At 43.2% G+C, this 16,457-nt stretch overlaps 1 protein-coding gene across 1 annotated transcript in view; it reads right to left on the bottom strand.

Annotated features, from left to right (window-relative positions):
• The window catches only part of LOC139268770 (xenotropic and polytropic retrovirus receptor 1 homolog), a 383,202-nt gene that overhangs the window by 144,632 nt on the left and 222,113 nt on the right, over positions 1-16,457 (bottom strand). Inside the window, exon 4 of the mRNA XM_070887449.1 lies at positions 8,780-9,000. Within this exon, the coding sequence (XP_070743550.1) occupies positions 8,780-9,000 (221 nt within the window). The remainder of the gene's footprint in view (positions 1-8,779; positions 9,001-16,457) is intronic.

Below are 16,457 nucleotides of genomic sequence, written 5' to 3'. Positions count from 1 at the left end.
CTCGACCTTCACAATGTTATTTTTTTCCACAGGAATACAGAGTACTCTGGTAAATGTTGGAAGTTATGTCAATGAGTGCTGGTTTTCTTAAGTGCCCAAAAGATTTTTCAGGAGTGGCCAGATACGCCGACCTAGGAGGTAAAAATGTTGGCCAAGCTGCGAAAATTTTTTTAAAGCCGACGCAGACATGAGGGGAAAAAACTGGCCCAGAAAAATCGTAACTAAGTCAGTTACACCGGCGCAGATCACAGGGGGAAACTTGGGGAAATAAATATGCCAAAAAATGGCGCAAATGACCGGGTAAAATTGAGCCCATTGCTCTTAAGAAAAATAAAGATTGCAGTGGGGAGGGGGGGATGCTTCTTACACAATTAAGAGACTTGGTAAGGTGGATGCAGAGAGGCATTTTGTCTTGAATTTAGCATCGAAGAACCACAACATGGTTAGAAAATGAGGCAGCCAAAACCTGTAAACAATAAGTTCATGTTTTAACATTCTTCAGACAACTGCGTTAAGTTCTTACGCAGAGAGAGAATCACATCTAGTTGGAAAGGTCATTATCCTGCAACACTGTACAAACTGATGGATTAAAAGGGCTTTTCTTATCCGTGCATTAAACGTTTATAGACTTAGTGTAGTTTTTACATGGGATAAATAAAGAGCAAATAGAGTAGCACGGGGTGAGATACAATAAACAGGGGAGAGAGAGCAGCATGGGTGAGGTACAATCAACATCATCGTGTGAACCATGCGTGGCAGCCCCGACCTGCTAGGACCATCAGCCGGTCGGGGCCTTCAAAGGAGCAGCATGGACCATACCACCAAGGTGCAGCACGAGCCGGTTCAGGAGAGAGACGGCTGTGAAGAGGGCGACTGGATTGGACGTCACCAAGGTCCTGGTCGCTGATTGTTGCGACGGGGCGGCGAGAGATTGACGAGGTCGGGACCCAGGAGAGGTGTGAATTATGGAGCCCAGAAGAGGCGAAGGCCCAGGGGCAGCACGGGCCAGCCCACACTACGATATGTGTGTGCACTAGGTCCGTGCAGCAGAGCTGGTCTCCAGTCATCTTGGTTAATCCTCACCACTGGCACGAGACCTAGCTCTGTCAAGCCCGTGTGGTGGCTGGTGTGCAATGGCCACCACACATTAAAAAAATCCACGCATAGGCATCTTCCACGTTTCAACACGTAATTCGGGACCTGGAATATTAGGTCCTTCATTGAAACACCTACAAACTCATCCATTTTTGTCATGGAAGCAAGTCATCCTCGATATGAGGGACTGCCTATGATGATGATGATGATGATAATAAAGGAATATGGAAAAAAAATCTATTTTATGAACACCCAGTTGATTTTTCTCCTGTGTTGCTCGGTTCAGTGTGCAGAAGATTAATCTTTAATCCAGGACAATCCGGGAGGTAGTTACAACATTATGAAGGAGACTGAATCAACAGCAGAAAGCAGCATTAGCCAAGTTTTTAAAAAAAACAGGACATTCATGGCCCTGGGTGAGATACAGTGCTGGGACAAGTGAGCTTGGGGTAGAGTTTCGCTGGGTGACACGGAGTAAACAGGGAATCATTGGCACTGAAGGGGACAGTTGTGCTGCTGAATGATAGCAAGAAAAGGATATACAGGTGCAGCGTCCCAAATCCGGAACCCTCGGGACCGAGGCCTTTCTGGATTCCGCCTTTTTCCGGACTTTGGAACGTCTTTCTGACGTCACGAATCTAGAAACACCTGAGCCCTGGTTCGGGTATTTCCGGATTTCGGAACATCAGAAGGGGGGAGGGTACCTGCTGAGGAGCTGTTCGGGCCATCTGGGGCCCGCCGAGGAGGTGGTCGGGCGGACCCTGCCGAGGTGGCGTTCGGGCAGGCCGGCGAGGAGGCCTCGAGGTAAGGGCGCGGCGGCGGGGCGAGACCCGAGGTCGGCAGCATCGTTGGGTCCGGATTCCGGAACATTTTACAGATTCCGGATGACCCTGCCACTGATCAGTCCAGAATGGTTATACCTATCACGAAGTTTGGACAGGCTGGGGCATGTTTCTCCAGCAAAGAGACTGACAGGTGACCTGATTAGAGGTCTTTAAGGGTTGTGAGGAAAGCTGGCAAATTATGTTTGTAGCAGAAGATCAAAATTCTGTGCTAAGGGTTTTAAAGTTTTGACTTAGAAAAAATGTTTCCACTTGTGGCGGAGTCCAAAACTAGGGGTCATAAATAAGATAATTCTAATAAACCTAATTTATTCAATTCAGGAGAAACTCCAAGTGGTGAGAATGTGGAACATTCAACACGATCAATTCAACAGTTCCCAATTGGTGGCCACAATGTTAACCCAAGCATCTAAATGACGAAGTAGACTGCGAACTTTAGTCCCAGTTTTCGTACAAAAAGAAAACGAGGGAAAGGGTTAGCACAGAATTTTGATCTTCTGCTACAAACATAATTTGCCAGCTTTCCTCACAACCCTGGAGATTACTGCAACACCTAAGTTAATGTATTCACACTTGTTCAGTTATCGAATCACTCTCATCAAGCAAATATGATTCTACTTTGCATCCTCTAACAGTTGGCCATAGAATCTATGAGGAGACTATAGCTCACTGACCCAGTGGAGAATGGTAAAATCACATACTTCAGCCAGTACCGTGGAAGAAGATGCACACTTATATAATGTCTTATTAGGTCTTTTGGAAACACCTCAAAAAGCTTCATGCACAATGTGTTACTCTGAAGGGCAGTGACTTAATAAATATGGCAGCCATTCTGTGCACAGCAATATCCCACAAACAGCAATGAGATGTATGGTGGTGTTGGTTGAGGGAGTTAGAGACTCCCTGCTCTTAAACTAGCCCCATGGAGAATATTTTACATCCACCTGAATAGGCAGACAGGACCTTAGTTTAATATCTTATCTAAAGGGCAGCAGGTTCAATAATGCAGCACTCCCTCAAAACTGCACTGGAGCATCAGACCCCAGGCATCAGGCTTGAACTGAAGTCAGTTGTAGGTCCACCCTGTTACATTCACATGAAATGGGGACGGCTTCATCCAGCTAACAAGGTGGCAGCAACTGTGTCCCAGGTATAGGGCTGTACAGTTAGGTCCAAGTCTCCAATCAGATTGGCGACTGCAAAGAAGTTGCTTTTTTGAGAGGATGTCTGAAATCTCTCTGGTGCTGAAATGATGATCATCAGGTTAGTTACCATATAGCATAGCGAGATGCGGTTAAAAACATGGTGCTGCAATCACTAACAGATCCCTACTCACCAAGTATAACACTGCCATTTCAAGCACTATCCTCCTGGGAACTGTGTCGTGGCCTTGTGTCCACAGGAAATTAGACATTTCAGTCAGGACTCTTGACAAAGCTGTTAGAAAGCAGAGAACTAAACTTAGGGGCTGGTGAAGGGAGATTGCTCTGAAACGATGCCTTTCCTAAAACTGGACTATTACAGAACTTGCACTGTGAATCCGAGATACATCTCGGGGGGTGTGGGGGGAATCGGAAACGTTAGGTTGCGTGGCTAAACTTCTAAGTTTGGCATCTCCGAGCTACCACAAGACTGAAGAGAAATATTACTGTATCAGTTAAAACCACTCTATTCAGATGCTATGTTTTATTAACCCTGGCTTACAGCTGCTGTAGCTATCGAATAAATCAAATGCAGCTCATGGGAAAACCTAAACAGCAGATATGGTTTAAAAAAAACTTCACAAATTAAATTTTGAAAAGATGATTAAATCTAGCAATAAAACTTAAACAAATAGAAACTTTGAATATAGTCATAAAACTTCAGCACAGTTCTTAATCAAGCCCTAGCATAATTTCCTGTCTGATCAGATAAGTTTATTCGACTGAATATACACAAAAGTATCTGCAGTCAGCCGAAGAGCCGCAACAATTTCTATTGCCTGGTCCTGTACGGCTCCCCTCCCAAAAGCAAGTGTGCATAATGAACAAGTGTTCAAGGGAATCTTCTCCCCATCTCTCCTCTCCTCTCGCCGCTGGCTTTGGGTGCGGGGGGCACGGAGTTGCAGCTCTGTCACCGTGCCCAAGTGGAGAAAACAAAAATCTTATAATCCTAAAGCTGTATGAAAATGGAGAGGGAGTTGTGCCTTTTGGTACAAGGTTTCTCCCCCTCTCCCCCCTCCTCCCCAACCAAAGCATCTGCAGCAGAAGGGATTGTTGTGGAAGTAATTGGGAAAGTGTGTGTGAGTTTGACGCAGCAGTGATCTTACATCAGATCTATCCCTTTTCCCTCAATATTACTTGTACTGGTCTGCCTTCAATATTGATCTGTATTCTCTTGCAATTTATCACTTTTTCTGTAATTGCTCTTCCACTTTGCATTGAGTGACAGATCTAGGCATTATTGGAATTGCTTACAAACAGCGCTGAATAAATCCCCCGTCCTCCCAATCATTTCGATTGACAGGAATTTATTCGGACTATAGATCTGTAGGGTTCAAGCTGATCATTTTCCACATGCAGCAACTTCTTGGCTCAATACTACAATATAACCGTCACTGTCAAATGCTCATTTCTGCAGGCACAACCCATTAGCAGCAACAAGCCTGAGATCAGAATGATAAGAGGAATGCCCAGGCATTGGGCTTCGAGTCACACGAGCAAGATTGTAATTCTGAGTAACAAGCTGAAAAACGCTTTATATATAGCTAACCATTTTACTGCTAAAAGGAGCTGACATTTATTAAATTTTGATTTGAATGAAGCTTCATCTTTCCTGTGGTTACTGGTTCTTACAAACCATCTAACAGCTCTCCCAACAGCTGGGTGGGTAAAGACATGGCCAGATGTTGTACAATATAAAGCCATACATGTTCGATCACTGCTTTGTTTTGAGTTTGTGGAACACAGCAGTTAGTTTACTTTGCCCTGGAGCCCATGGGATCTTTGGAACAGAGGAGGCTGAGGGGAGACCTTATTGAGATGTATAAAATTATGAGGGGCTTAGATAGAGTGGATCGGATGGACCTATTTCCCCTTTGCAGAGGGGCATAGATTTAAAGTAATTGGTGGAAAGTTTAGAGAGGATTTGAGGGGAAATTTTTTCACCCAGAGGGTGGTGGGGGTCTGGAACTCACTGCCTGAAAGGGTGGTAGAGGCAGAAACCCTCACCACATTTAAAAAATACTTGGATGTGCACTTGAAATGCTGTAACCTACAAGGCTACAGGCTAAGAGCTGGAAAGTGGGATTAGGCTGCGTCGCTGTTTGTCAGTCGGCGCGGACACGATGGCTGAAATGGCCTCATTCCGTGTTGTAAATTTCCATGATTCTATAAAAAGAAAAATTAGCAAGGATTTTCATTCCTGATCACTATCCTGGAAGTCTTAGCTAATGTGTTATCAAGTGAGAACAGCTTGGAGCTCAGCTAGCAGGTCCTGCACATACAGCCGAGCGACACTATCTAGACTTGTGAGAAATATGGCCTACTATGGGCAATTCGGAATGCTGTTGGCCTGAATCTCAGCAAGCAGTCAACCCCTTCAGAAAAGGCTGGAATTTACTGGGGCAACAAGAAACAAACAAACTTCTCAGCCCAATGATTTTCTTGGTCGTCTTCTATTTCTTATCGAGGCACTGCCCCTCGGTGGCGGCATCCGAAAACACAGTCAGGTTCCACATGTACGCTGACGACACCCAGCTCTAAGTCACCATCAACTCTCTTCACCCCTCCACTGCCTCCAATTCCTCACGCTGTTTGTCCAACATCCAGTACTGGATGAGCAGAAATTTCCTCCAACTAAATATTGTCTTCGTTCCCCGCTACAAACTCAGTTCCCAAGCCAACGACTCCATCCCTCTCTCTGGCAACTGTCTGAGCCTGAAACAACTGTTTATAACCTTGCCGCCCTACTGGACCCTGAGCAGAGCTTCCGACCCCATATCCTCTCCATGACCCAGACCACCTACTTCCACTTGCGTAGCATCGCCCGTTTCCGTCCCTGCCTCAGCTCATTTGCTGCTGAAACTCTCATCTATCTGTGGTTACCTCTTGTAACCTGTTATCCTTTGTTACCTCTAGACTCGGCTATTCCAGTGCTGTCCTGGCCGGCCTTCCATTCCTCCTTAAATTTGAGCTGATCCAAAATTCTGTTGCCTATATCCTAACTGGCGCCAAGTCCGGTTCAGCCATCATCCCTGTGCTCACAGCTGTGTCACTCGCCATCTTAATGAAGAATTCTACCATATTATGGTCACTCTTCCTCAAGGAGCCTCACATGACAAGATTGCTATTTAATCCTCTCTCATTAAACAAGACCTAGTCTAGGATGACATGTTCTCTAGTTGGTTCCTCAACATATTGGTCTTGAAAACTATCCCTTATACACTCCAGGAAATCCTCCTCCACAGTATTGCTACCAGTTTGGTTAGCCCAATCTATATGTAGATTAAAGTCACCCATGATAACTGATGTACCTTTATTACACGCATGCCACTTTCCTGTTTGATGCAATTCCAAACCTCACTACTACTGTTTGGTGGTCTGTACACAACTCCCACTAATGTTTTCTACCCTTTGGTGTTTCGCAGCTCCACCCATACAGATTCCACATCATCCAAACTAATGTCCTTCCTTACTATTGCATTAATCTCCTCTTTAACCAGCAACGCTACCCCACCTCCTTTTCCTTTCTGTCTATCCTTCCTGAATATTGAATACCCCTGGATGTTGAGTTCTTAGGCTTGATTACTCTGGAGCCATGTCTCCGTAATCCCAATTACATCATATCCGTTAACAGCTATCGGCGCAGTTAATTCATGTAGAGACTCTTATGGACTGTAGAGACATTGGAATCTCGAAAGGTGTGTAACTTCTGGAAGAGTTTGTGAATGTCTGAATGTCTAAATAAAGATCCGGCCTTTACTACAACCGAGTGTGTGTGGGTAATTCGACGTTAAAAGCAACGAAGCGAAAAGAGCAAGACAGCCGTATAACACAAGACACTCCTTAAAACCTACTTCTTTGACCAAGCTTCCTGCCCTAATATCTTATGTGGCCCGGTGCTAAATTTTGTTTGGTAACAGTCCTGTGAAGTGCCTTGGAATATTTACTACGTTAAAGACGCTATATAAATGCAAGTTGTTGTTGTAGTAGAGCTACTGATCAATGAATTCCATGGATATTGCTGTATGTACCTCACCGAGATGCTGGAAACATTCCATAAGCTACTCGACCTCAAAGAACTGGCGGTCTGTGTAGGTTAACACCTTTTTTAAAAAAAAAGCTTCCGTACACGAGAACAAAGACATTTCCTTAATTCCCTCAAAATAGAGATTACATGTCAAATTCTGAAAGTTTTCTGGTGTTTTTGAACATTTGGAATAATTTTTCTAAGAGAGGACATTATAATAACCAACAGGGCACAATACATGCCCCTGCTAAAGTGCAACACCAGCTGGCCAGTGCCACAGCATCTCATCATCACAGAATGTCATTGCATTAAGTGTGTATCATTCCATGGATACAATTCAGCTGCTCATGGGGCCACTCACAAAATGTAAAAATGTTCAATCACTACCAAAACCACTATTTGATGTCAGCTCTCCAGTCTCAAACCTGGGCAAATAGCAGATGGCATTGGAGCATCTGTGTGGATGGAGTGAGGCCGTACAAAGGAAAATTACAATGCTACCGTGCAGTCAGCAAGTTAGTACAGAAGATCAAACAACGAATTAATCACCAAGCCAGTATCAACATGCCAATGTTTTTGGGCACATGCGAGATATGTTTGCTCAGAGTCTGTTGTGCAGAAGACAGTAGCTATAAACTCCGGACAAGTGGCACGTTATCAGCTGAGATGGCGTTCACTCAGCTGGATGTCAACACTCATGACAATTGGAAAACCCACATTTAAAGCAGGAAGGAATATTCTCTTTGAAAATTACTTTTTAAAATGTAGCTGCAAACTTAATTGTTTATTAATTAAGTATAATATCCAACCAACATGGCTTTTAACTATGTAGCATGATTTGCAGGCAGCCTACAGGATATCCACGCTGTTACGCCGGAAGCTTTGACCTGGATATCCAACTTGGATATTGACGTTTGATTTGCTACTACCATACGAAAGACGACAACGATACTAAGAATGGTACTCTCCAGCCAGAGGAAACATCCTCCCTGCATCTAACTGGTCAAGCCCTGTAAGAATTTTGTATGTTTAATTCTTCTAAACTCTAGAGAATATAGGCCGAGTCTACTCAATCTCTCCTCATAGGACAATCCCCCATCCCAGGAATCAGTCTGGTGAACCTTTGTTGCACTCTCTCTATGGCAAGCATATCCTTCCTTAGGCAAGGAGACCAAAACTGTACACAATACTCCAGGTGTGGTCTCACCTATATAATTGCAATAAGATGCCTTTACGCTTATACTCAAATCATATTTTAATAAAGATCAACATACTATTTGCTTTCTTAATTGCTTGCTGTACCTCATGGCTTCAAAAATACATGTTTATAGCCATGAGGTGAACTTGCATCCGAATGCCAACGACACAGACTATAAAAGAAGCTACTCCAAACAGCAGCCTGGGTGTTGTCAGCATACAGATAGAAGCTGACCTCATATCTACGAAAATGTACCATCATACATTTCCCGTCTGCTCACTATCAGGAGAATTACACAGCCGAGAAGTAATCGCTTATGCAGTATTTTTAAAATCCCAGCTGAGACGGCAGATGGCAGATTCTTTCACAGCCCTAGGACATTTTATTGCCTGCAAGATCGGCAGTTCTCTCTTACCTGGTAGTTCTGGAGTAGGATCAAGCTGAGGTAGAACTCGCTGAAGGCTAACTTCAGGTCACGAATGTTCCTATGGTGCACACGTTCCTTATGGGAGAGAGGGAATACGGTCCTTCGCAGCCGCAAGTTAGAAACTGTGTTCCGGTCCATCTGCACTTCAAGTGTTGACTGCAGCTCATTCTGAAGTGTAGCGAACCTGCGCTGAGCCTCGGCAAGCTTTTCTGTAAGACAAACAGCAATCTCATAAGTACATGACCTTTTGAAAACTTGCATTTTCTCCTCGAGAATTATCCACACCTCAGTTCATGAGCTACTCCTTTACCGTGATTGCTCTGTGTGAACAATAATCCTTTACTCAGCCACACAGCAGCTATTCTTGCTTCGGAGGCCAATATTTGAATACGGAGATGGGTGATGGCAGGAACCAGTTTGGCTGTGGATTAAGCAAAGGAAAAACCTGCCAGGGTGCACGCCCCAATCATATTCAGCAGTGCTGGCGAGAAGTGCACATGCTAGAATGTTGGTTGAGGACAGGATCTGTGACATTCTCTGTAGTCAGGGGCAGTCTGCCAATACTTATTGTTGAGTTTTTATTTGAGCAATGGTGACTTGGACGAAGTAAATGTGATCATCGCCAAGGAGAAAGGGAGAAAATGAGGAGGGAAAACACGAAACAAAATAGTTTAGCTGCAATGTAATGGTCAAGCAACCTGCTCACCATGCAAGAGCATACATGAAGAATGGCAATGTGGGAGAGGCTACAGAGAGCCACTGATACACTGCTGAAGTCACCGCCATAGTCATTGCCTTCAAATAAGAGAGAAGGCAAAAATATAGTTACAAAATAAAAACCCTGGGATCTTATAGAAGTATCTGAAGTTCTTATAAGAACATGAGGCAGGACCTGGAGTTGGCCATTTGGCCCTTCAAGCCTGCTCCTCCATTCAACAAGATCACAGCTGATCTTCTATCTCAACTCCACCTTCCCGTACTATCCCCATATCCCTTAATTCCCAAAGATTTATCCACTTCTGTCTTGAATATTCTCAACGACTGAGCATCCACATCTCTCTACAGTGGAGAATTCCAAACATTCACAACCTTTCGAGTGAAGAAAGTTTTCCTCATCTCGGTCCTAAATAGCCTAACCCTTATTCTGAGACTGTGACCGCTGGTTCTAGATTTCCCAGTTAGGGGAAACAATTTCTCAGCATTAACTCTGTCAAGCCCCTTAAGAATTTGATGTTTCAATTAGATCATCTCTCATTCTTCTAAACTCTAGGGAATATCTTCCTGTACAAACCCCCCCAGTGGGAAGCTACAAAGACTTAACATAAAATGCCCAGTGTAATGGTTTCAAATACAACATGGCAACCAAAGCTGTCAGACTGCTGATCTTTTCTTGGAGAAAATGCACATCTCTGCTGTATTATCAAGACAGCACAGCAGCAGCACACTGCTTTTTGCTAACTAGAACAGGAAATATCTTGTATTCTACAGTAAATATAAATTAAACCCTTCACTGCACTGATTAATACCTAGAAGCACACATAGGCTACACCAGATGTTGGGCCAGTGGTTCATGATTCTGGCAAAATCTTTGTCACCGTCAGCTTCCATGACACACCACTATCCTTATGTGCAGTGGTTTGCCCCGGCGAAAGAAAAAAAAGGAAAGCAAAGGAAGGAAGGAAAGATTTGGATTTATATAGCGCCTTTCACGACCACCGGACATCTCAAAGCGCTTTACAGCCAATGAAGTACTTTTGGAGTGTAGTCACTGCAGTAATGTGGGAAACGCGAAAGCCAATTTGTGCACAGCAAGTTCCCACACAGCAATGTGATAATGACCAGATAATGTGGTTTTTTTGTTATCTTGATTGAGGGATAAATGTTGGCCAGGACATCGGGGATAACTCCCCTGCTGTTCTTTGAAATAGTGCCATGGAATCTTTTACATCCACCTGAGGGACGGGACCTTGGTTTAACGTCTCATCCGAAAGACGGCACCTCAGACAGTGTAGCACTCCCTCAGCACTGCTCTGGAGTGTCAGCCTAGATTTTTTTTTTTGTGCTCAAGTCCCTGGAGTGGGACTTGAACCCACAACCTTCTGACTCAGAGGCGAGAGTGCTACCCACTGAGCCATAGCTGACACTGTCTTATTATTCAGGAATTAAAAATAAAGAAGCAATGCTAAACATGTACAAGAGATTAGTTATGTATAGACTCAGGATTATCACTAAATGACGAGGAAGTTTCAGGAGCATTTCTCACAAAAGGATTATTACAACATGGAAAGCTTTACCACAAGTGGGAATTGAAAAAGTATTTGGATAAGGATTTGAAAAGGAAGAAAATAAAAGGAGACAGGGAAATGGGATAAGAGTATATAGCTCCAGTTGAAGACTGAGCACAATGGTCTGAATGGCCTCCTCCTGTACTGTAATTTCTATGATTTTCTCAGAGATAGTAGACAGCAGATCACGTGATTCTGTTCTTCAAACCCTTTTTAAAAAAAAAAATCTAATTCCAACTCTTCGCCATCCCTCGTTGGAACCAGAAATGGAAACAGTGTCGTTTAATTCCCTCGCCATGGCCCCAAGTTTCCACATGATTTGCTCCTGATTTTTAGGAGCAACTGGTGGAGAATGGAGTATCTTAGAAACCGGAATTCTCTACATTTAAGTTTTCTGCAGTTCTAGTCAGGTAGAACAGTTTCACTTTTGAACAGAATTTTTTTTTCAAAAGGGGGCGTGTCCGGCCACTGACGCCTGATTTGAAAGTTTCCACAGTGAAAACGTACTCCAAACTAACTTAGAATGGAGCAAGTGAAGATTTTTGTAGGCTTGAAAAAACCTTGTCTACACATTAAAAAAATCAGGCGCAGGTTACAAATTAGGCGTCGGGAACGAGGTGGGGGGGGGGGGGGGGGGGGAGGGAAGTCATTAAATTCTACAATAAATCCTTAATTATACTTATACAAATATTATACAAATAAATCCAACCTGAATAAAAATTTATAAGCAAAGAAAAGATTAAATAAACCATGTTCCTACCTGTGTGAAAGTGCTTCAGGCAGGCCTTTCAGGCAGCGGTTTGCCGTCGGGACCGACCGACGGCAGGGGGAGAAAGCTGCAAGAAGCCTCAGTGCTGATCATGGAAGGGCAATGTGGTTTTATTAAAAAATGTAAAAAATTGAACAGCTACAAAGAATTTGAATAGTCTCAAACAAGTGCATGTGTTCCGTTTATCACAGTCTATCTTTAATTACAGAATGCACTCCCTCACACACAGAAATATCAAGAAAATTAAAATGCAAGCCTTTGCAAGGGTTCAATAAACAAATTTTCACTTTTTCTGCAGCACTTTTTAAAATGGCCGAGTGCCAATGTTTACTTCAGACTGCGCGTGCGCGAACGCTCCAACGCGCACGCGCAGGGTTGCCGGCACCAAAAAAAATCATTTAAATTGTACCCGCCCCCTCCTACTTACAAAATCGGCACGAGTGGTAGTCTCCGCCCCCTGTGCGCCACGCCAAGCAGACATCGAGCTGCAAGGCGCTCGAGAATACCGTGTTTTTTTTCAGGCGCCGTTTTCGGCGCGAAAAACGGGCGCCCAGCTCGGAGGGGCGCCTGTTTTGCCACGTGTGGAAACTTGGGGCCCATATTATTAACTTACAGTTTTCAACTCTAACCTATTAGATTAGATATCTTGCAATATATATTCCTTATTGAAAGTCAGTTATTAATGTACTGTACCATGGCCCCTCAATCTGACATTTCTCTCCAGATGCTCAATTGTTTAAGACAAATCAATTCAGTTTGCAGGTTAACTGGATTTTGAAAGCAAAGAAGTTGAGAGAGGCAAGATAATTATTTTAGTACTAGAATGAGGAATATTCTCAGCTGACTGGAGCATACAGCTGGAGATTATCAAATAGCGTTACAAATCTATTTTGTAACGGTTACAGTATATATTTGAATTCAATCTACAAGTATCTTGAAGATTTGGAGCCTTTTTGTGGGAATACTTAAGCTAGCAGAGACTAACTATTCAGGCTAATTGTCCAGTTGGATGAACTAGTATTGAATGTGACAGAAGTTTTCCAACTGAAGTTCCCTCAAGAAAAAATAACTTTTCACTCACATCTAATGCAGCAAGACTTGACACAAAAGCACAATAAATTACTAAAACCTGCTTTACATTCGATGGTAACTATAGATTCCTGTAGAGATGCAATTAATAAGCCTACAGTTTAGTGTTAGCTTGGTTCAGTAATAGCATATTCACTCCTGGGTCAGAAGGTTGTGGGTTCAAACCCCAATCTTGGACTTGAACACATAATCTAGGCTGACACTCCAGTGCAGTACTGAGGGAGTGCAGTCTTTCGGATGACACATTAAATCGAGACCCTGTCTGCTGGCTCAAATGGAGGTAAAAGATCCCAAAGCACTATTGGAAGGCGTTCTCCTGGTGTTCTGGTCAACATTCCTCTTTCAACCAACACCGCTTTTGTAATGTATTTACTTCATGGGTTCTTTGCTTAAGAATTCGTAGCAACACATTGTTATTAAGACTAGTTGGTTTATTAGCAACGGTTTAACAATCACACTACACATTACCAGTTCATCTACCTGCCTCATCGTGGACATCTTGAACCCAACTGGCTGGGGTTTTATTGAGTCTTGTGGCTAAGCCACTCACAATTCAACAGTTCTACCAGCCTGTGAGCATACATCACAGCCTAAAACATATTAAGTAATCATTCATTTAATTGCTCTGTGTGCAAATTGGCTGCCGTGTTTGCCTACGCAACAAAGCTAATTTGGGTGCGGTACTCGTGGGTGGCTAGTGTCCTGAAGAGCTGTATTCGAGAGGCAGCACCCGGGAGGACAACAGTGCTGTGTTATTTTTGCTTGCTTTACCATACGAGAATGGCTTATACAATGGGAGCTCGGATAAATTGAAACACGGTTTGAAGTGTTTTACAATTTATCGGTGAATGTTGGGGAGGTACCACCAGATTGAAAACAAGCTAATCTAGTACTGTACCCATATTCAAGAAAGGGGGAAAATCTAATCCAGGCAACTGCAAACCCATCAGTTTAATAAAGATGCCTGAACAAATAATGGCACTGATTATCAGGAGCAAACTTGAGGACTACCTGTATGACAATAATCATAGATGCCAACACGACTTTAGGAGGGAAAGATCCTGCTGGATGAATGTCTGAGACTCTTGAGGTAGGGTCTTCTAAAATGAAGTGAGATGATGTGGGATATTTAGATTTTCAAAAAGCCTTTGGTAAAATTGATATCGGAATTGTGTAAAAGAAAAAAAAAACACTGTACAGGGTATTTATTATGGGAGAGGTGGCAGGTTGTTTTGGAAGGGAAGGATCAAACAGAGTGCCGCAGCTCAATATCGGGGCCCCTTCTGTTCCCAAGTTACATGAATGACTTAGATGGAATAACGTAATGCAAACTGGGAAGTGGCAGGCAGTACTAAAGAGGGGATGTAGAAAGAACTTGCATTTATATAGAGCCTTTCACGACATCAGAATGTCACAAAGCGCTTTACAGCCAATGAAGTACTTTTGAAGCATAGTCACTGCTGTAATATAGGAAACTTGGCAAGCAAATTACACACAGCAAGGTCACACAAACAGCAATGCGATGATGACCAGATAATCTGTTTTAGTGATGCTAGTTGAGTGTTAAATATTGCCAAGACACCGGGGAGAAATCTCCTGTTCTTCTTTGAATTTGCAACAGGAACTTTTACGTCCATCTGAGGGGGCAGACGGGGCCTCGGTTTAATGTCTGATCCGAAAGACGCACCTCCCGACAATGCACCACTCCCTCAGCACTGCACTGAATGGTCAGCCTGGAATGTGTGCTCGAGTCTCTGGAGTGGGGCTTGAACCCACGATCTTTTGACTCAGAGGCCCGAGTGTTGCCCACTGAGCCACGGCTGATAAAAAAGAATAACTTATATTTATATAGCCCCTTTCACAAACTCAGGCAGCCAAACCACTTCACAGCCAATGAAGTACCTTTGTAGTGTAGTAACTTATGTAAGGAAACATAGCAACCAATTTATGCACAGTCTACTCCCAGAAACAGTAATTAAATAAATGACTAGATAATCACTTGGTGGTGTTGGCTGAGGGATAAATTTTGACCAGGACACTGGGAGAATTCTCCTGCTCTTATTCATTTAGGACAATGGAATTGTTTCGCCCAGCTGAGGGGACAGACAGGGTATTGATTTAATGTTTCACCCGAAAGACGGCACCTCAGACAGTACAGCAGTCCCTCAGAACTGCACTGCAGTAGTTAAAGGTGGAGCAGAAAGGGATCTGGTGCAATAGTAGATACGGCACATAACAGGTCGATTCAGTGCGGGCAGTACAAAAGAAAGCAAATAGAATGTTTAATTATTTTGCTACGTCTGTTGGGTACAAATCAGGAGATGACCTGCTAAAACTGTACAGTGCCCTGGTCAAACATTTGAGTTCCGGGTTCAGTTTTAGTCACAGGAAGACATTCAAGTGGTGCAGTGAAGAGCTACAAGGCTGATCCCTCGTGTCAAAGGATTGATCTATGAGGAAGGATCGAAAAAAAATGAAAGCAGATGACCAAGAGGGGATCTTATGGAAGTATACAAGATATTCGTGATATAAATACGGTTAATTCAGAGCACGACTTCCTGCTATGCTAGGACACGAGAGCAAGATGTCAAAGTAAAATGAAAATTTAGGATAGATGTCAGGAAGAACTTCTTCATGCAAAGAGTGATCAACTCTTGGAATAGCCTTCTGGGTAGAGTAGTGCTGGTAAAAACCTTAGACTCACTCAAGAAATCAGTAGATGGCATTATATTGGGAATGTCGGTCTTTTACTCTGAATATATGAACTAAGAGAGGCAGAATGGATTCCCTCAGCTGTATCTATCTTGTGGTCTCGAGATTTCAGTGCTCAAAATTCAGTCCGCAATTTAACAGAGCAGTGACACTTCAGTTATGTATAGAATTATACATGGTTAGGTGTGAGTAATAAAGCTGGTGAGGGATTCAATTATATCATAAGCCGCAAGAGGAAAACCTGAATGATTTAGACGTCATTTGAACCAAGAGGTTAAATTGCAGTGTTATTACTCACTCCCACCCATCTATTATGTGTTTATATATATATATATAGTGTCAATTATAACTTTATGAGTTATCTCTTTGCTCAGAATGCCCTAGGGAGACCATAGATGCAAAATCAATTTGAGGCATTTAAAAGGGAGACAGATAATTGGAAAACAAGGATCTGAAGGTACACGGAGAAAAAGCAGGGAACTGATTTTTTAAGAAATAGAGCTGCCATAACTAACAAACAGCAAAGGCAAATTACTGTCTGAATGAACTGCCCCTTCAACAGTCGAGTCTATGGAAAAGGGTGATCCAGGAACTGAGTCAGGCAAACTCCATCCCCAACCCTAGGCTAAAGTACCTCTCTAAAGGGGAGGGGGGGGTGAGGGGGGGGAAAGAGTTTATAGTGTTTCTTTTCCAACCAGATCTGGCTATTGCAAAAAGAGTCAGTCAAAATGGCTGCCTAGTCCCAGAATGCATTTCCTCATTGGTCATGTGATGGACCAAGGCACTCGTGGCTCCTTTAAATTCAAGGCCA

Source organism: Pristiophorus japonicus, chromosome 8 (assembly GCF_044704955.1).
Source record: "Pristiophorus japonicus isolate sPriJap1 chromosome 8, sPriJap1.hap1, whole genome shotgun sequence".
Classification (NCBI taxonomy): domain Eukaryota; kingdom Metazoa; phylum Chordata; class Chondrichthyes; family Pristiophoridae; genus Pristiophorus; species Pristiophorus japonicus.
This window is presented reverse-complemented; position numbering and strand designations above follow the sequence as displayed.